The sequence below is a fragment of the Dermacentor albipictus genome, chromosome 1 (assembly GCF_038994185.2).
Source record: "Dermacentor albipictus isolate Rhodes 1998 colony chromosome 1, USDA_Dalb.pri_finalv2, whole genome shotgun sequence".
Classification (NCBI taxonomy): Eukaryota; Metazoa; Arthropoda; class Arachnida; order Ixodida; family Ixodidae; genus Dermacentor; species Dermacentor albipictus.
The window spans coordinates 144,848,172-144,869,625 of NC_091821.1; the positions used below are offsets into that span (position 1 = coordinate 144,848,172).

General features: G+C 40.5%; 2 protein-coding genes across 4 annotated transcripts in view; one reads left to right on the forward strand and one right to left on the reverse strand.

Annotated features, from left to right (window-relative positions):
- Window positions 1–2,310, forward strand: part of LOC135900077 (pyruvate dehydrogenase phosphatase regulatory subunit, mitochondrial) — a 157,888-nt gene extending 155,578 nt beyond the window's left edge. For both annotated transcript variants that reach the window (XM_065429525.1, XM_065429526.1), the window contains exon 19: window positions 132–2,310. In XM_065429525.1, the coding sequence (XP_065285597.1) occupies window positions 132–323 (192 nt within the window). In that variant the 3' untranslated portion in view covers window positions 324–2,310. The remainder of the gene's footprint in view (window positions 1–131) is intronic.
- A 2,006-nt stretch (window positions 2,311–4,316) lies between these two features.
- Window positions 4,317–21,454, reverse strand: part of Culd (CUB and LDLa domain) — a 210,016-nt gene continuing 192,878 nt past the window's right edge. The window contains exons 10-12 of one of the 2 annotated variants that reach the window (XM_065429524.1): window positions 16,723–16,842; window positions 13,104–13,352; window positions 4,317–6,373 (exon numbers count right to left, since the gene is read on the reverse strand). In XM_065429524.1, the coding sequence (XP_065285596.1) occupies window positions 5,187–6,373; window positions 13,104–13,352; window positions 16,723–16,842 (1,556 nt within the window). In that variant the 3' untranslated portion in view covers window positions 4,317–5,186. Of the gene's footprint in view, window positions 6,374–13,103; window positions 13,356–16,722; window positions 16,843–21,454 lie in introns of both variants that reach the window. The other variant, XM_065429523.1, reaches the window with a different exon arrangement.

Below are 21,454 nucleotides of genomic sequence, written 5' to 3' on the forward strand. Positions count from 1 at the left end.
AGGATGTGTGCCCCCAAATTGCTAGAAAATCGAGTTTTCTTGTGGTTTCTGTGCTTTGAAAAATTGATGAGCAGATGTACCTCTGGAATTCTGTGGCCTACGCATTTTGCAACCTGCTGATGGCCTTGCAGGTTTGCCTGGGCTTTGTGGAGAACAAGGACGCGAATGGTGTGCCACAAGTGCTGACAAATGACTTCATCTTGAAGAATGAGTTTTATGTTGACATTGCTGGCCACAAGTTTGCAGCTCGAGCCAACATTCATTCACCATCATTAGCTTATCAGGTGACCACCCCTGATAGACTTTATCTGGCAACAAGATGAAGACCTTACTTAGAGTGGCCAAGCATGCCAGGCAGCACTGGCATTTGTATTTAATTAATACCTAGAGAATGGCTTTGACAAAAGCAACAACACTATGTACAGAGAGCCTTTGCTGGTCTCTTCAAAATATTTGTTGCTAAGTTTATATGTTCTGAGCAGTTTATATACACAGCATTTTGGTGACCTAAATTGCGTAATTTATTAAGCTGTTGTTTCTAAGCTTTTCTTAAGGTCTTCTTGTTGGCACCAAGATGTTGGTAATTATTCATATAGTGTTTTTGATTCTCTTAGAACTGCTTTGTTGTGATCTTTTGCAAGAAAGTAAAAAAAAAAAAACAGGGAGTAAGATGTGGATGTGACTCAACTGTGCATCAAACCAAAAGCATTGCCTGTGTATCTGACTATTGCTGTAGTAAGATTTTAAAGTAGAGAAACTGTGGTGGACTTGAAATTGATCTGAATTGCTAACATCCATCTAGCTACTTATGAAACATGTATTGGTTCCGACTGCCATTTTAACAAAAAGCAGTTTTTGAAAATGTAAACTATGTGTTGCAGTCAATGAGTAGTATTTCACTATTAATGTAGCTATTACTGGCTGTCCCAACTAAAGGTCACCAAGAATTAAAAAGTAATGTATGGCTTTATGCAAACGGTGATCATGTACGCCTTTGGGGGCTGTTCGGTCTAGTCGTGGGTATTTTCTTTTAAATTTTAGATGAATATTTATTAAGTTTAATTAGTTAACCTTAAATTAACTTATTTGATTAGGCATCAATACAAAAGTAGTGGAGTATATTGAGAAATTGCCAATAACAACATTTAGCCCCTTAACTGCCTTGAGAAATTTGAAAAAATGCATGAGAAGTGCACATTTTCTTGAAACCTGCATTTATTTTGCCATTTATTTTTAAAAAATTATCATACCGGGAGTGCTTATAGTGCCTTTAATGCTTTTGTTGAAAAAAAAACTGCAAATGACTGTATTGCTGATGTGTCAAAATTACATAGTAGTGCAACCCAGGATGAGTTAAATCGTCATCGGCAGTTAAGGGGGTAAAGTAATTGAGGTCTTGCAAGCTTCTTTTTCTTTTTTTTCAATAGAGCAAGCCTGCGAAATTAACAACATACTATGGGACAACGTGTCCGTGTACCAGGAAATTGCAGTGCTCTTGAATGCAAACCTGTCATTGGAAATTAACAGCACAAAACAGACACGGACGAACGAAAAGAAGAACGTGACACTGGCGCCAGTGTCACGTTCTTCTTTTCTTTCATCCGTGTCTGTTTTGTGCTGTTAATTTCCAAAAACATGAATTACCACACACTCGCCCAAGTTTCTCTTCTAGTAAACCTGTCAATTACAGGCCTAGCTTATCTCACTAGGAACGGACGGCCACACTCTTTCCCCAAACCCGTCAGTAGTTTTTGGCACGCATCTTCAATCCTTATCAAAGGTGAAGCTCTGACTTTGAATGCACATAAGATGCACAGTGTACTAGATGATGAGATGTACGCTTGAGACCGCTGTCATTGCTGGCACAAATGCACTGTCAGGTGATACACTAAAAATTTTTGCAAGCTTTCTTTTTTTATTGGAACAAAGGACCACAAAAGACCTAGGTTGCTTTAAACACTGTTATCAGTAATTTCTTTACATCCTCCACGATGTTTGCATTGATGACTTATTGATAGTGTAAGTTGATGAAATGTTCGATAAAATATTCATGACTGGTCAGAACAGTTATTAGAACGCAGTGGACGCTGATCACATAATGCCATCTGTTACCTTTTAGTTATTGGCTACATTAAGTTAGGACAGACGGTATAACAAAGAACTCATGAGCAGCCATGAAGAACATTTCTGCTGCATTTTTGGACATGTTGTTGTGTGCAAGCTTGATTGAATTTCCTTTGACTATTGTGCCATGCCCTTGATATAACTGTTCTTGCTTTGCACTGTGTGAATAAAGTAGTCTTACATTTATCATTGTGTAAAAGACTTGCCCATTACACTAGCTTGTGTGAGGCCTATTTAAGTACCACATGTATTTATCTAGGACATTTATTGGCCTAATACACCTAAACTCATGTCTCATTAATATGGACACTTTGGTTCCCTGACCAAACTGTCTGTATAGGAAATTGTTCTTAATAGCAAGTTTTAATAAAAAGTAATTAGATTTTATTTAATAAAGAACAACATCTATACTAACGCGACAAAAATACATGGGCTTCTGTGGGCATTTCTCATTTTCACTCTGTCCATTGCCTGAACTGTGAGTTTCCATATTTGAGGTATAAATATGTCAGAAAAGTTTGGTTCCCACAAGAGTAGTACACAATTCGTAATAATGAGAGTCATAAAAGAGCATGACTCTATTGCTCTAGTAGCAAATTTGTGTCAATAACCCTTAGATCATTGTTTTTCAGTTGCTTTTCCAATTGAAAATTTTCTCTAGGGCTATAGTTCTTGTTAAGGCGTAGCTTGTTTTGTTTTAATGGGCACTGAACAAACTATGAAAATAAAGAATGTGGTCTTTGAATTGGTGCTCTCAACAAAAGTTGACACACTTGTACTGTGCAGTGAATTTCTGATAGAAGACAAATTTTGACACAACAGTATGATTTGGCAAAAAGTGTTGGGGCTATAGCTAGTATGAGGAAAGCAGAATAAGCTATGGTGGAATTTAGTAGTAGTTAGAATCGGGGTGGTTCTCCTCCTTTTCTATAAGTCACATAATTTTATCACTCCAGTGGTTCACCACATTTATTGGGACAGTGTTAACCACAGTAGACATGGCTTCTATGACATTCTCAACATTATTGATAATTTTTTTTCAAGACAACTTTTGTATTGAAGAATAGGAATTCAGCAGGAGCTAGAAATTTTTTTTTTTATTCTAACATGCTTATCAGCCAGTTATCATAAACTGCGGTGTGATTCTCCCGTTATCACCCATGCAGTTGTGGGATTGCAGAGTGATGAATCCTAACACAGAGTGCCAACATACAGAACTATATGCTGGTTTATTCTTTCATTAAGTAACTAGTGCTGAGTGCGTTACAACATACTCGAAGGGAAGCAGCAGCCACAGCTAGGACTTGGAGCAAACCTGGTCCAGCAGTCCGCATGGCGAGCAGTAGCTTTTGCATGACACATAGGCTACTTACCTATATCTGTTGCTGTTATTGAGGCCAGTGATGTACGTGGGCATGGAAGGTGTGCCTTGCCTGACGAAGCGATGATGGGACAAAGATTTGGGTAGAGCTGTGTGTGAAGTTCTGGTGATAGTGTATCACTACACGGTCAGTTGATGTTCATAAACGTTCATAATGTTGTCTTCACGATACCTAAGTGATAGCTGTGCACACCTTTTCATTTGCAGAACCTTCCCTACCTGTCAGAAACTGAGCATATCATCCAAACATGCAACCGTAGGATAGCGCATTATCCTTATGAACAGTGTGTGACCCTCTGTAAAACTGAATGTTTACTCACTGCTACATTTGAGAATTTATGACAGTGACAAGCAAAGTGCCTTTGGTTACACATTGGCAGAATAGAATAGGCCTGCATGCATAAAAGAAAGGTCACAGCTACGATTCGGCACACCGAGCAATTTTTTTTTACTGTATGTACAAGCATATCTTTGTGAAATTTTGTAGGCTTGTGTCTTGTGGTTTCTTATTCCATGTTGTATTTTCTTTAATGAACAGTCTAATTTGCAGCTATGTGTTGCAGAGACCTGTACACATGCTTTGAAACTCGCAGAGATCTTCTCAGGAAGCTGTTCATGTTTAGCTCATCAAGGTAACAGTTGCAGCTCCACAAAAGATTTCCAAGTAACTGTCACATCAAGCAGTTGTGTACTGGGGTGACCTAGTTGCAACTGTAAGCCAGTGTGTAAAAAAAAAAAAAAAGAAAGCTTCTTGTGCTGATGTCTTTGAATCAGGAGTTATCCATAAATAAATGACACTGGGATACTCGCATGTGATATCATTTATTAGTTTATTGGTGCATCTTTCAATCTTTGCACAGCAGTAAACCACCAAGAAGTAAGTCCTTGTGAATTGCTGTGTAGCCGCAAATTGTCTTGTAGTACGCATTACACAGAAAAAACAATTGTGGCATCTTTAAAAATATTTTAGGTCATTCTTTTTAAATTTTGATTGGTTTAGGGCAGCTCATTATTTAAATAAGTGTTTTCTTTGTGATAGATTACCTACTCTTACAGTAACATAATACTATAGGACAAGAAAAGAGAAGATGGCTTCAATACGCTGTCCACTGTATAGGCTCAAGATGCCACTGTTTACAGCTAAAACTTTCTAAACTAAAACTTTCTATGCACAACTAAACTCCTTACAATGACCAGAGAGGGAAGGGAGCTGGCTGTGCAGATATATATGCATCCCTCTCATAAATTCCAAAAATGTTATTTTACAGAGCTTTTTATGATTATGCCAGTAGTTTTGAATACTAGGAGATCCAAATTTCACACATTAGAGAGTACTTATGGGTATGACAGGATTACACTGAAGTAATTGTTCAACACGGTATGCTAAACATATTTCAAGAGGGATGTCACACCATAATACTTTTCTTGTTGGCAGTACATACACCTAAACTAAAACACACAGACATTCATATCTCTTCTATGGGGCGACATCAGTTATGACACCAGCAAGTCATAATATAGTGTTCTTGCTGCAAGGGCCTTGGCTGTATTTCCATCGCTAACCAGGTGAAGTTAACATTCACACAGAAGCAGAAAAAACTTCGGGATGGTACACATGCACTCGTACACTATGTTTTAACATAGGAACACTTTTTTTTTAGCTTTATGTTACAGTGCACACTTACTGTGGGGTTGACTCTATGATCATCATCTTTGGCGAGTCCACTCCTTCACATTGTGTAGCAGAGTTCTGCCCAACTGCTGACATTGCCTCAAGAGGCATCACTCTTAAACGTGCTGGCAACACTGCTGCCAACTCTGGCAGTGATGAAGTTCTCCTTAGAAGTGGCTGTGTGTCCTTTGAGATGGTCATTTCAGTTGCTTGCAAATCAGCGCTTGGTTGTTTAGAAGCTGAATTGCTGAAAGTGGGACGTCTTGGACTTTGCGGCTGGTTTGTCTTCAGTGATTCAAGTGGTGGATTAACCCAAGCCTTTGCGGTGGATTCAGATGCAGCTCTGTCACTGCTGCAGTGTGCAGGGTCTATTTTTGCTGCTGATTTCTCAGGCGACCGTACAGCTGGCTCCAGGATTGTGGCTGGCGTATTGCCATTGCCACGACTGAGGTGTCGATACTTGCCAGTTGAGTTCAGCAGGTAGCGTGCTTTTGTCCTTGAAGGAGTTGCACAGGAGCATGCCCCTGCACACTGGCATTGTGCCTGAGATGGAGACTTGGGACTCGCCTGGTCCCTTGCTGGACTAGAGAGACTGCCATGTGACTCGGCACTGGTCGTAGGTGCACGTCGATCAAGAAGTGTGTGCATGAGGCCACCACTTGCAAGCAGGCTGCTGCTTCCACTGCTGCTGCCACTGCTGTGTCCTGCTGGGACTGATCCGTGCCGATGCCGGGATGACTGGCCACGACTAGAAGGCTCGCAACGCAAGCCCAGTTGCTTAGGATCGACAGATGTTGACTTGTGTCTACGCTGGGGACCACGTTCAAACACGGTCACAGGGGGCAGGATAACTCTGAGCAGGTGAGTTGCCTTGGAGGAAGAGGATGACCGCCGCCGGTCACTTGAGGAGCTGCTTCCCTGTCGAGAGGAGCTCTGCAGCTCATCCGGTATATAGGCTGCATTCTCGACACCTCCCAGGCGATGAGAGGGGGCACTCGCGCTTGCACTGTGGTGGCTAGGGTTAGGGTTTGAGCTGATGGTAGCTGCAGAACGAACTTGGACAATTGCATTGTAAGCTGGGGGTGGTGGCATGTAGAACTTGATCACATCTTCATAGGATGGTGGTGGGTCGTAAAGTGGAGGCTCATTGAGGCCAAAAGGGTGCCTTCCATGACCGATAGACCCTGTGTCACTGTCTGCAAATAACAAATGCTGGATGTCAGTTTTATCTTCCTCACTGTACAGCACTCCACAGGTCTCTTAAATGGCTTTGTCCATGCCTTGTTCAAGTTGGGAATTGAACAGAAAACATAGCATATGATACGTCTAATGATGCAGTTTTATTATAGAGTTACTATACTACTAGCTATAGTCATATTAAACATAATTGGACATAATTCTTGACATAATTATTTCATTTCTTTGCAATTGCAAGGGAATTAGTGTGTATTGTATTGTATTGTGGTGCTAGGATGATGACAAACAAAGAGAACAACAAACACACATAAGCACTACGGTGCCTAAACTGCCATTTCATATCAAGGTACATGCACCCAATGTAGCAAATGTTTACATAGAGGCCAAGCAGCACAAGTTACAAAACATATGCTGTGAAACTGACACCTTGTACACAGATGGGAAGAGGGCATGGCCACATATGTTGCATCGTCACCGCAATTACGTGAAGTTAACCCAGAAAACCAGCAGATGCCTAATGTAGGCACAGTCAAATTTTATGAACAGCTGTGTTGAACTTTTAGTTTACTGTGCTTTCAGCCTCGTCTAATAATAACCTGGTTGTAGCAAACAAAGAAAGATAGCAAATCATGTAATACCGAAGACAAAAATGCGGGAAAATGTACGTAAGAGTAGAATTAGTAAAAAAAAAACATTGTAACCATTCTAGCAGCTTTGTGGTTCAACATCAGCAGCAACATCATCATCAGCAGCAGCAGCAGCAGCAGCAGCAGCTTATGTCCACAGCAGGATAAAGGCCTCTCTCAGTCAACTACAGTTACCCCTGTCTTGCGTAAGCTAACTCCACAATACACCATCAAATTTCCTCATCTCGTTACTCTAGCTGGTGCTCTGCCACCCTCAACAGCATTTCTCTTTGCTTGGAACCAGTCCTGTTACTGGTTATCTGCTAGATGCATTACATGACGAGTCCAACTCCATTTTTTCCTCTTTTAATTTTGGCTAGAATGTGTTACCTGCATTTGCTCTCTAGTGCATCCTGCTCTTTTCCTGTCTGTTAATGGTACACCTACTATTTTTCACTCCATTGTTTATTGCGCTGTCCTTATTTTCTTTTCAACTTTGTTGTATTGTCAGCCCCATAATTTAGCAATAATAGAGCGCACCGATTATGTACTTTTAAGGCGAGAGCCTTAAGTGGCTCTTTGCAATGGCTCATACCCAAGAAAATGCGTCATCCGGTCCAATGGTACAAAAACTATGGCTCATACCCATAAAACATGTCGTCCCCTCCAATGGTACAAAAACTATCACCATCATCAATGGCTCATACCTCCCTAAGCAAGCGAAAGATGCAAGGCTCATCCCTCTTGTAATGCAGAGGCTATAAGCACTTGGCAAAGTGAAGCATGCAGTGCATATATTCATCAGAATCACGCATACAACGAATGCAGGAGTGTCACTACAAACAGGGGAATGTGCATAGACTTGGTGCTCCACAACCACGGTGCCATTAAAGAGTTGCAGTACATCTCCTGCTAGTTTACAGGCCATAAAGCCATGATTATGTCTCTGAACGTCGAGAAGCCACCGCACAGCCCCAGTGTTAGAGGATCGCACAGCCCCATGTGGTTAGAGGCTCGCTTACCACCAGACAACACTAAAAATGGACTTGGACAAATAAACATTCATTAGGTACAACTATCATATGTGTCTTTAATTGTGTTTGAGTTCTGTTACACATTCATAACACTTACTGACGACAAGCAAACTGCACCTTTACGCAGTGCATTAAGTGCTCGCAAGTGTTGTTGAGGTTGACCTAATGGGCCACACGTGCAATTTGCACTGCTATGTCTTGCAAGCAGTCTGACCCCTCAAATTGCATAAGTTAATGTGCTGCCAAGTGTGCTGCAGGCTTCACATGTTACAGGAGTGTAACCTGCTGCTGAACTTTTTTTTTTCCTCAAGGGTAATAATGGTAAGCTGCTGATCATGATTTGGAAGTTCTTGCCATATACACTCCAAACCATTTTTATTCATCTGGAAATTTCTTTCTTTTTTTATCCGCCATGGTTGCTTAGTGGCTTTGGTGTTGTGCCGCAAAGCACGAGGTCACAGGATCAAATCCCAGCCATGGTGGCTGCATTTCGATGGGGGCGAAATGCAAAAACACTCGTGGTACTTAGATTTAGGTGCACATTAAAGAACCCCAGGTGGTAAAAATATATCTGGAGCCCCCCACTATGGCGTGCCTTATAATCAGATCGTGGTTTTGGCACGTGAAACCCCACAATTTAATTTTTTTTAAAATTTCTTTTCATAACCTGGGTTCTCTATGACTGCTGAGTAGTTGAGCAATGTTTCAAACAGCCAACTACTAATCACAAGCTCTTGTCACCTTTCCAGGCTGTTATGTTAATTCTCAGACTTAGACTTTGACTCAGAAGGCTTGATTCTCAACTTACACTTTGCCGGTTGTGGTTTTTAATAATTTTTTGTAAGCCATCTCCAGCATAGCTGAATGGGATGTGATCTGTAAACTACAGGTTGTCGAAGTACTCTCCAATAATTTTTGTGCCAGTTCTTTTTCAGTGTAACGTTTTGAATACCTCTTTCATGCATGCAGTAAATAGCATTGGAGAGATTGTGTCTGCTTGCGTGATGCCCTTCTCAATAATTATTTTTCGAAGAATTATGGTAGCTTTGGAATTCCTGTAAATGTCTTCTAAGATGGTCACATATCCTTCCTTTACTTCTTGACTACTTAAACAATTCGTTCTTCACGGCTTGTACAGTTAAAACTCGTTATAAATGAAGTCGCATCCAACACGAAAATACCTTCATTATATCCGATATTTGTTATAAGCTTACATGCTGATAGCAGAAGGAAAAATTCTGGAAATTTTCTTATTACTTCATTATATCCGATAATGCATTATAGTAGTGTTTGTTATGCTGAGGTTTGTATCTGTAGTAAATTCAACACCTTTTTGCAATCCATGAAGGCCATATAGAGGCATTGCTTATACTCCACAGACAATCTCGCAATATGTAAATTTGCTTCTCCATTTCATCAGTCATTGATCATTATGCAAAGCAAGATTTTGCAAATGATAAGTCTGTAGAAAATTCTTTTTTGAAGTTGCTGCATAAGTAATTCCATTTTATGCTTGAAAATTGCATTATGAAAATGTTAGGAATGCACTATTTAGTACAGTGGATCAATGTTAATGAAGTAAGATAAATGTTTTCTGTGAGCTCTTATAGCCTTGATTTATAACCTTTCCATGTAGGATCCCAGGGTATGTTATAGAAACCATAGAGTAATGGCACAAAACCCTGATTCATGCAGGGAAAGCTTTCTGAAAAGGAGATTAAGGTCAAATACCTGGATTTTCTTTTAAGAAATCATTTTTTAAATATTTTGATTGCTAACTTTCATGTCAACATTCCATTGTCATGCATAAAAAATCAAGGCATATTTTCAATCGGAATACTGCAAAAAAAAAAAATTACTCTAATGAAGGGTGGTTTCCATAGGGGCTTCATTTTTTTTTAATTTATGCTCAGCTGATGAAGCTCACAACCACAAGTTTAACTCTGATGGCGACATTTCCTGGTGTAACAACAATTGAGCACTAGCCCTCACTGAGTTGGCACCAGCTCATTCTCCACTTTTCACAAGTGCTCTGGCGAAAGCTATGTGTCCTAAATATGAGATGCTGACAAGCAGAAAGCTGTTGTTTTGCTGTATTCAGGGCAAACTCTAAATTGCTATTGAGTCTCTCAACAGCAATGCTTCATGCACTGACGTGGAGAAGGCCACTTCTATAGCCATAATGTGGTTGAACAAAGGCCACAAAGGCTTTGAGGAGGTGCTACAGGAGCTGAGCATCCTTTGAACTGAGGCACTGATTGCTCTGAGCAACCAGAGAGAGACCAAAAAAGACTCGGAAGAATCTCTGGAACACAAACAGCTGAAGCTTAATCTTGTCATTGCAGCACAGCAAAGAAAGCGCAGCTGCAGCAGCAGAATGTTGAAGTTTTACACTTCTTCCGGAAAGACTGGTTTGCATTCTGGCCAAATTTTATGCAAATTGATTGTCTGCAATAGTAATAAGCATGTTTTAAGACTTTGTCTCTTTTTTCAATCTTGCACTGTCTTTTCTGTTTGTGCACAAATATTCTTGTACAGTCGATGTCCGTTAATCTGACCCTGACGGGACTGACGAAATTTATCGAATTATCCGGTGAGTCGAATTAAACTAGATGAATAAAAAAAATTCCGAAACACCGCTGATTCATTTGGCAGTTTTTGCCCGATTCGAACACGTCCCCGAATCAAACGCGCGCCCACTTTCTATGTGTCCAAAGTAGAACATTAACGCAGAAATGTCATTAAAGCGCCTAAACAATGTAGAAAGCTGACGCGCACCCAATTCTTGAGCAAGAAATATTGTTGCACTGTGGCGGCCGGTTTTTTAAAGTCAGCTTCGCCACACGGTTATTTAAAGTTAGCTTCGCCGCAATATAGTTATGGTATGCGGCAAAGCATACAAACATTGCAAAGGTGCTTTTTGTTTTTTGCCCGACTGCACCGTGCAGGCAATTTCCGGCCCAATTTTCCTTCTAAAAGATGAAAGGCACGTGTTAGAATATGGCATATACCATAGTGAGACATTGTGAGTTACAGTTATTGCTTGAAAATCTTCTTAGGGCTCACCGAAAATGGGCATTTTTGACGAGCAATGACATATGTTCATTGCGTTCACTGTCCTCTAAGCTACCTCGAGACAGACGCTGCCACTAATGAGGTCACTATTGGGGTCACCACAGGGGTCATGCGTGTATGTGCTGACTGGTCAGGTTCGAATTATCTTGAGATGGTTAATTTCAGCACGGAAAAATAACCAGATACGATATTGAAGAACTAAAATCCTATCCTAAAATATAATAAATACTGTATTGTGCATAAATTCCATCCAGTTATCATTATCATTAATGAAAATGGGCACTGAATACTTTTAAATGCTATGTGCAGTGTGTTGCAAAAGTGTGAAGGTCACTGAAACATAGCAGCTCTTTGTATTGGCATTGTGCTTGCAAACACTTGCCTGAAACTGGGATTTAATCTTCTTGCCAAAGGTGACAGTAGTAGCTGTAAAATACAGGAGATGGAACATGCCAGTGAAGGACCTTACACTTTTGCAACAAACTAGTGTGCTAATGCGAAAAATGAAACTTCTTGGCTTTAGGTGTGGTGTAAAATTGAACCTCCTGTTTAGTTTTTAGATATAACAAAATTATGAATAATGGCATGTGGTGTTTAATAAAATGCTTCCACTTGGCTGGATTACTTCAAGAGGCATATCTTTCAGAACAAAATCACAATTTCACCTGCAGTTGATAATTAAAATGTTAGTAATTCAATTAATAATTATATAACAGCTCATGTTGAAGTTGCATAATTGAAGCTGTTTGTTCAAAGAACTTTTGAATCTTGATACTAGCACCACTTCTGAGCTGAGTGTCAAACCAAAACTCTTATTTGTTCAGCTTACATTATGGTTCAAGCCTTTTGATTCTGTTTAAGTTCAGCTCCAGAACGAAGAAAATGACAGTTCGAACTGTTTCATACGGGTTCATTACAGTTCGTAATGTTTCAATAAAAAGAAGCAAAATGTATGTACATGTGCACAAAACAATAACATTCATTTGCTAAAGAAGGTCCAGACACTTATCCTGGTTTCTCTCTCCATTATTTATATTAGCACTTATGCATGGAGCCTATAATTTTGAACACTTTTTTTGCCTGTCACAAGCACATCGATTCTGCATTTTCAGCTTGGTTATATAAACAGGAAGACAAAAATTTCTTAGCAAATTATAGCTATCAAGCAACTACATAAGTGACATAATAACCCACAATCCAACTCTGTAATCAACATTTTGATTACTGTATGGAACTAATTTGACTTCAAGGCTACTCAGTTTTGTAAAACAATATTGGCATCAAACTCCTCCACCAGAGAGGACAGTGTTGCCATCTTGAATGACAGTCTTGGCAGGATCATGTGACATCTTGGCCCATTTAGCATGGTGTGAACATATTAGATAGAAATCCTTGTAGTACAATTGCACTAGCTGTTACTGTATCTTCAGATCTTGTCCTTAATTATGACTAAGTCATCTGCTAGAGTTAGACCATATATGACTACATTAACAGGAAGCTGTCTATGGAATCATCCAACATGGAGGTTTACAGTCTGTTACTGTGACATCAGACTATGGTAGACATTCCAAGCATGGTTTCATTTTCATCACCAGCAGAAGCAGCAATCTATTTCATGTTCGCTGCAGGATGAAGACCTCTCCCAGAAATCTTGCGGCACACATTTTGATTCAAGTTCAATTCTAGTTCAGAAAAAATAGGTGATTAAGTTCCACTTACAGTTCGACACCTAGGTTTTGAAATACCTATAATATCCATCATTAAAGTTGTGACGAAACACAATTATGTTACGCCTAATTATATTCCTGAACAGCCTTCCTTGTGTACTGTGTGGCAAGCATACATGGAATGGCAGTGCATTTTGTGCTGCATTCAGGAGACATTGTACCCATGCACAACACATTATAGGTGAAGTGGTAGCTGCACCGTGAAAACTCGGTTCACCATCACTGCACATGGTGTGACTGATGGCATAGTTGTAAGGGGAAACGTACCAACGTCTGCGCTGATGGTTCGTAGGGCATCCCTGCCCACCACTTCAAGCCTACGCTGTTTGTGTAGCTTGACCAGGATCATAACGGTGGTGAGAACAAACATGCCCAGTCCTGCGAGGCTGGTGATTAAGATGAGAGTGTTGGTTCCAGCAGCTGCCGAGCTTTCTTGCTTAGGGAAGTAGTAGTTCGGCGTCAGACTGCGCCACCAGTTGCTGTCCCTGGGCGTCAGGTGGCCTCCTGAACCAGGCACTGCTGTTTTGGAAACATACACAAAAATAAGTTGTGTTGTAAAACCTCAGTTGCATGCTTAAAGATAGCAACAAGTTTTTTAGGGTCATGTAGATAGAGTACATTCTGTTGTAGTTTCTAATGACAGCCTACATTACAGAGCACAATGTTTAAATATGAAAACATGACAACATGAACGCTTACTGGCAACATGATGGTTTATTCTGTAATGCATATATTGCCTACAGCCAACTTCTCTGAACACTCATGTTGTGCTTTTAGTGACCTTGTTTTACAAATGCAGAAAATAAAAAAAAGCAAACATTGATGCCTTTTGTGAGATGAGCCTAAGTAGCGTGTAGAGTCATTTTCACCAGAAAGCTATTGCTAAGTGTGCAGAAAAAAACGAAAGGTGGCAAAGTCTGCTGATGTCAATTTTGATGACAGCAGTACAAAAAAAAAAGGTGTGTGGTAAAGAAGGCAACATAATTTGTAGAGCAGAGAATGGTACACAGTCATGAGAAATATTGAAATAGTAAAATTTTCTAATTGAATCAAATACAAGGTGTGTTCAAAAAGAAACTGAACTTTTGAAATACCACGCCAACCGGCAGAGGGAGCATGCTGTGGCTACTGAGCACACATAGTGGCAGGTTTAAACAACAAACTGCGATTTGCCGCATTTTGCCCTGACCGTTCGTTGCAAAGCTACAGCCACTGAAGTGAGCATCTGCACAAGCTGTTCGACCGATTAGTGCGAAAGTGACAATGAAAGAGCTTGAAGAATGATGTGTGTGTGTGAAATCTTGTCACAAACTTTCACAGAGACATTTCAATTCTTTAGCCAAGCATACGCGGTGAACTGTACGTGTCGCACACACTGCTTTGAGTGGTTTAAGCATTTTGAACACCGCAGAATGTCGGTCGGTGACAATCCCAAGCCTGTACGACCTTCCACATCAACAGATGATGACCATATCAAGAGAGTTTGTGCTGTGATTTGTGGAAATCGTCGCTTAAGCCAAGTTAAGTGTTCAAGAAGCTGCTGACGAAGTAGGCATCAGCGTAGGATCATGCCACCAAATTTTGAGTGACAAACTTGAGATGTGTCGTATCAGTGCAAAATTCGTACCACGTTTGTTGACTGGCGATCAGAAACAGACCTGTGTTGAAATCAGCCAGGAACTGCTTGCCACAGCTAATGAGAATGAAAGCTTCCTTAAGAACAGATGAGGAGACGTGGGTTTATGGCTATAATATTGAACCGAAGGTGCAATCGTAGTGGGTGGTCAAAGCTTCTCCTCATCGAAAAAAAGCATGTGTGAGTCAGTCAAAGATCAAGGTGATGTTGGTTGTGTTCTTTGACTGCAAAGACCATCGGGAAATTGTACCATGTGGTCGGATGGTAAAGAAGGAAGTCTACCAGGGAATACTAGTGCGTTTGAGGGCTGCTGTGCACATAGGCATGAATTGTGGGAAAGCCATATATGGATATTGCATCATGACAATGTGCCGGCTTGCGAGTCACTCCTTGTTGCAGCTGTCTAGCAAAACATCACACTCCCTTTGTGCCCCATCCACCATTTTCTCCGGATCTAGCCCCAACAGACTTCCTGTTTCCCAAACTGAAAACCATGTTGAAAGGACGTCGTTCCCAAACCATAGTGGAGATTCAGGACAATGCGACAAGAGACCTGCACGCCATCCAAGAAAGTGCATTCCAGGAGGCTTTCCAAAAATGGAAGAAACGATTAAAACAGTGTATGGCCAGTAGAGGGGAATAATTTTGAGGGGGACAGTGCTTAAATTATTGTACAACAAGCAATAAAGATGTTATAGCAAAAGTTCGGTTTATTTTGAACCCACCTCATGTGAGCATTTCGAATGTAGTGGCTTCAAATATCAAATCAAATACTAGAATCAAAAACTAGAATACGCGTCTGCCATCTGGGATCCCGAACAAACGTATATCATAAGTAACATTGAAGCCTTGCAAAACCGTGCTGCGCGATTTATATTTTCAGATTATTCACGTTACACCAGCGTCACCGCGTTAAAGAATAAAGCTGACTTGGACAACTTAGCACTTCGCCGTAAAATTTCTCGCCTAACACTTTTCCATAAGCTTTATCACCATCCATCACTTCACGATGATTTCTTTCAGTCACCAACAGTTATTTTTCCACGCCGTGACCATCCATACAAAGTCAAACGCATTAACTGCCAGTCATCCCATTATGCATCTTCGTTCTTACCACGCACAATAACTGAATGGAACGCCTTACCATCAGTCATTGCCACGGAACCAGACTTGACTAAGTTTCAACATTTAATTCGCTCACGACTTGTCGACTAATCGTATTATTATTCTTTTTTGGGACTTTTACAGTGTTTTTCGATATTTATTGGTGTTTTTTAGTGCAGTTGCCTTATGTTCTCCTAATATGTACTAATGTTTTCTCTGTAATAATTGTGACCTAATTATCTTGTATATTAACTATGTTTCACTGTATTATTACTTCTGTTAACCTCTCTTGTTTTTAGTATGTACGAACTACAACCAGTGCTTGTGATTGACCCCCCCCCCCCATGTAATACCCTCGTAATGAGGGCCTTTGGGGGTATTTTGAATAAATAAATAAATAGAATGGTATTTCACTATGTTTAAGAAGGGTCAAAAGCAGGCCAAAGGAGATTATGGGACAAACAAACCTCATTTATGTGTGAAGTTTATTTTCAGTAAATTATATCTTCTGTCATTATATTGTTCAGTGCACATAATGTCATTTGTGAAGGAAATTCCTATTACCTAGACTGCTTTGAAATGATCAATGAGTAAAGGGTGCTCACAGTAAAGAATGCTCATAGACATTTTCATGGCACAATAGACGCCTGCCTTTTGGATTGTAGCAGCTGTCCGTGCATCTGCTTCCTTCAGCTTTCTTTTCTCAGTTAAACCTGCAGGTGTCTGCCACAGTCCTGTCTTGCCGATGGGTCTTCATGATGGAGGCACCTTTCATCATTGAACAGTAATTTTGTTAAGCATTAATTGATGGTTTGCAAATAGCAAGTTCTCTTGAAGCAATTATAAAGCAAAAAAAGAAAGAAAAACGTTGTCGGGAGCATAAGGCAATCAGAACTGTGCTTTACTGTATGTTTTGTGTGATGTAAACTTCCACTGCCTGTACCAAAGTACAATTATTGAGGGCACCAAGTATTCATATTGGAGATAAATCTTTTGAGCATCTTGCCCAGCATTGTATGTCAATCCTTGTGTTACTATTTTGTTTTTCTTGTTGCGTTTTGCTCCTGAGGGTTATCGGTGTCATATTTTGTTTATACTATAAGCCCAAGTTGGCAGCGAGGTAAAGAGATATTTTGATGAGCGTACCATAACAAGCAGACTCGTCAGAACCATCACCGCAGTGGTTGAACCCATCACAGTGCAAGATAGATTTCATGCACCTTCCATTTCCACATTCAAAATCTCCAGAAGATTGGCACTGTAATCCTGCAACAAAGAAAAAAGAAAATCTTGTTTATCTCTAATGTGTAAAAGAGGTTTTTGGTGCCAGATTCCTTAAATTAAGAGTCACTGCAGTTGGCCACAGACAGATTATCCAGCAGACATCCTTTGTATCTTCTTTTTCAGCTACTTTGGACATGGACATACTTTGGACATCCATTAGTTTTCTAAAAATTTCTATATGAAAATGTTCTGAAACATTAATGAGTGGCATAAGGTGAACGTTCACGAGGCACAAAAAAGCTAATTGTGGTGTATAACATCCCAGAATGAATTCAGTTTGGGCACAATGGAGGGAAAAAATGAAGAAAGGTTCTGTAGATGTGCTTTTGGTATTCTATATACTAGGCCTTAAACACATGGAACAAGTTGCATACTATTCTGCTTAGTCAAAAGCAGAATTTTACTTCTGCTAATCGGTGAGTAGAATCTTAGCATAAATATATTTGCCAACTTTATTTACACAAACATTGCTGCAGCAAAATAAAAGCTCAAAATGGTAAGATGCATCGCTTCATGGATTTAATTACTTTTAGAGGAGCATGGCTGCCAATGGAAACAAAGTTTGTAGAATTACACAGTCGGTAGCACTTAATCGATGCAACGCACTCTCATCAGGCATTGAGAACTTTAGTGCATGGCTTAATTGTGCTGAAAGCTTATGCCATGATATGTAACCAGGTGAAATGACTAGTGAAACTGAACTCCCTAGTTTATAATAAATACAACTTGATAAGCATGTTTATGAGCAGGCTGAACAATGGAAGAAAGCTGAAAAAAAAAAAGACATTGCATGGAACCTTTATAGGGCCCCTCACCAGGCTCCATAGCAAATTTTAGTTATACACTGGAAGTTGTTACGTGTCCTCTAGGGAGCGTTCTGCCAGAAACATTTTTCAAATCGCCTCATTAATAGCCGAGATAGAAATATTTCAGTGCCAGGAACCCATGATTCCAGCAGGCAAGCTCCACTGCATAGCGAGACTCTCTCTCCACTCGCCCCATCTAGCCTTCGCAATCTAAATTCCTTCCCTGCGTTCTCCCATGCTGGACCTCGAGGATCATGTGATGCATACATCACGGGCCCTGCCTTAATTTTTTTTTTCTCCTCGCTTTTTTTTTTCAGTGATGCGCATTTACGGTAGCGGAGTTGCGCGCGAGCTGTTATCAGTTTCGCACAGTGCACGATTTTGCGCACTGTGCACAAGGACACATGGCTAGCAGTATAATTCAGTGCTACACGAATACTGAGGCAGAACAAGTGGATCGTAGAGCACGATTACGCGCAGGAACACGGTAGAAATTGCCTTAGTTTTGGTACCTGGGCTGGGCACGTGACCGCGTGACCGTGGGAACAAGCAGACGAAGCGGAAGCACATCTCTAACTTTGGTGCGAAGTAAAACAAAAACACGCAGACATTCCGTTTGTGTGTTTTATTATTTCTCTAAACTTCAATTCGTCTATTCGAGCAACAGATCACACAGGTAACAGATGTCTTGAATAATTCTCAAAATCACATGTCACCACGAGCGACGTCACACTGCGGACACCAGTACGTAGGCGCAGAGACGTGAGTACTCCATCCTCCGGCTTGGGTTGCGGCGGCCGCAAGGAGAAGGAAAAACGGCGTTCGGTTTGAAATTTCAGATCTTTCCGCGGCATGTAGCGATGTAATACTTTGGAGACACGGTCTTTATCAGCTCAATATACAATAGACATGGTGAGAGGCCCTTGAACAGGTTCTATGTGTCATTTTACAAACTCCACTGTAAGAGCTGCTATTAAACTGTCCCTATCCTTTTCTTAACTCAGTGTTCATATATTCTTAAATTTGCTATCATGTTCAGCTGTGAAGAGGTTTACGACCAATTTATTTTCGTCATGTCATTCATCTACTAGTTGATATTTCTGCAGTTTGATACCCTAACATATGTATATATACTAGGAGACTGCAAATATTCAAAATATTGAATTTGAATAGTTTTTGTTATCTTTTCTATGCAAATCAAGAATGTAACATTCGAAATTTTCGAATATTCATTTATGACACAATTATGACACAGATAATGTGCTACAGAATGAAATGTTTCTCGTCTTCCAATGAATAAAATATTTATATATAAAAAAAATGTATTTTTTTCTTCTCAAACTTAAACACATTCTCAAATAGTAATAGTAACCCGCCGTGGTTGCTCAGTGGCTATGGTGTTAGGCTGCTGAGCACGAGGTCGCGGGATCGAATCCCGGCCACGGCGGCCGCATTTCGATGGGGGCGAAATGCGAAAACACCCGTGTACTTGGATTTAGGTGCACGTTAAAGAACCCCAGGTGGTCAAAATTTCCGGAGTCCCCCACTACGGCGTGCCTCATAATCAGAAAGTGGTTTTGGCACGTAAAACCCCATATATTATTATTATATTATTAAATAGTAATAGTAATAATAGTAAGTATGACTACTACAAGTTTCTCTACGTGGTCATTAGGAGATGTCGCGCACAGTGAAAGAAAAGAAAAAAAGGAAACGACAGGAACAGTGGCACGCTTTTCAAGTGGCAACAAAGACATTCCACTCGTTCGCTGGCACCAGATTATGGGGTCGAGTTCACCGTAAAACCAACGCACTGTTTGTTTCTAGAAATGAAAGCAACGCCGGAATTCGCTTTCTGCCATCTCTTCAAACGCAAACCTCCAACCGCTCTGCTCCCTTCTCGAGCAATGCCAACGCGACAACCATGGAGAAAGGAAAAATGTAGGAGGGAGCGTTACGTCATGCATCCAGCCTTGGCAAGCGAACTCTCCATGAAGCCACAGTGGTGGCCCAACACGTGACCTTATACGTCGAGATCACGGAGCAAGAAACGAGATTTGCTGAGATGTTTGGTACCCAGTAGCTATGCCAGTAGTTTTTATTCAGTGCGCATTTGTTCAGCTGCCCTGCCGTGGCTCTGCCTGCAGAACGGTAACACTAAAATCAACTGCACACTTTGACATGCGACCGCGTTTTGGGCCACCACTGGCCCAGCAGATTTCGGCTTCAATCAAGTTGTGCTATGCTACCTCCTCTTGTTTCCTTCCGCCATGGTAACAACCAAAGCTCCCATTGCAGGTGCCATTTTCTCAAATTAGACTATGGATTAAATTTGAATGTGCCATTCTGTATACGGAGCCACGGTTTTGATGCGATCCAATGCAACAGACGTGCCATGCAAAGCCAGTTTCGTAGTGAGCGCATGACCGCTCTAACTTCACACCTGTCGTCCCGTTCTGCTCGTAGCAGACGACACACTCAGTTGCAAAATGATTGACAGGAGCGTGTCGTCAGTTTGACATCACCAAAAATGTGGCCGCGCCCTGCGGCTGACAACATCGGCGGAGCCTCAGCCAGTCGCATGCTTCGAGCAATGATCACCGATCGTGCCCCAGATGTCTGCTGTTAATCAGCCAGGAATACAAAGTCATTGTGCAACTGCTGTTCTGAAGAACTATGCTTTGGGAAACATTATTGCAGCACAGAAGCACTGCTTTCTGTGTGAACACTTGGACCAGTCATTTTTTATCATGCCTTTATGCCTCGGAGTCATCTAGTCAAAGGTGTTTCCTCTTCAGGCTGGCAGCAGATTTATTTCCACAATTTATGTGAAATACTGTTTTGTCACCTTACCCGACCTGAATAAGCTCACTTTTCTTAAATGTGTTCTTTTTTTTTCCGTCTCTTTAAAAATGAGGAAATATACAGTGTTTGATTTGACATTTGAAGCCATTTTTTTTTCTTCTCATTATTCCTATTTTAGTAGAACAGACAGTTTAAATATACAAACACCCCAATTTATACCACACATTCTTGTGATACTTGAGCACATCACATATGTAACTCTGTGCATTTGAATGCCACCCGTCTTATTATTTTTTGCAATAATTTTGATTACTCTATATGCTCTATAGTTCTTCGGCAACCTCCATGACATTCTTACCTAAATAGATGTGCTATGTCCCCTGTTATCATTCTTGCTATAAACTTGCCTTGTTTAATAGAGTAAAAATAATGTGGCTGACATTGTGCAGTCATAAGTGCTGCGTAACTTTCATACGTAGCATACCACCTGTGCAATCCATTTAATTGTCCTAAGCTGTGCCAAAAAGCATTGCACAGTAGCGACGTAATGACTACAGTAAGGAATATGCTTGACTGTTTAAGTTTACAAAATTCAATAAAGTAAAGCTGAGTAGCCACACCATCTCATATAGCCATGAGGGACAGACACACATAATTTCACACGATTCTTACCTTGATTGCAACTAGCTTGAAACAGACGAGTGCAGATATATTCTTTTATGCCTCACATGTTATAACATTTTAAGATTACAAATTTCCTAAGTACCATTTCCCTACGTCTGTGTATTTTTTGCTGTGCCAAATTGTGCTGGGGTAAGGTGAATTTTCGTTTATAACTGAATGTATTAAATAAAAGTATTGCGTAATGTGTTTTTCAGTTTTCGCTGAAAACACTGAACCTGAAACATAGTCAGGGTCTCATTCTCGAGATGCTAACCGCTTCGTCTTTCTTATTAACTTCGAAATAAACATTTCCATATGTA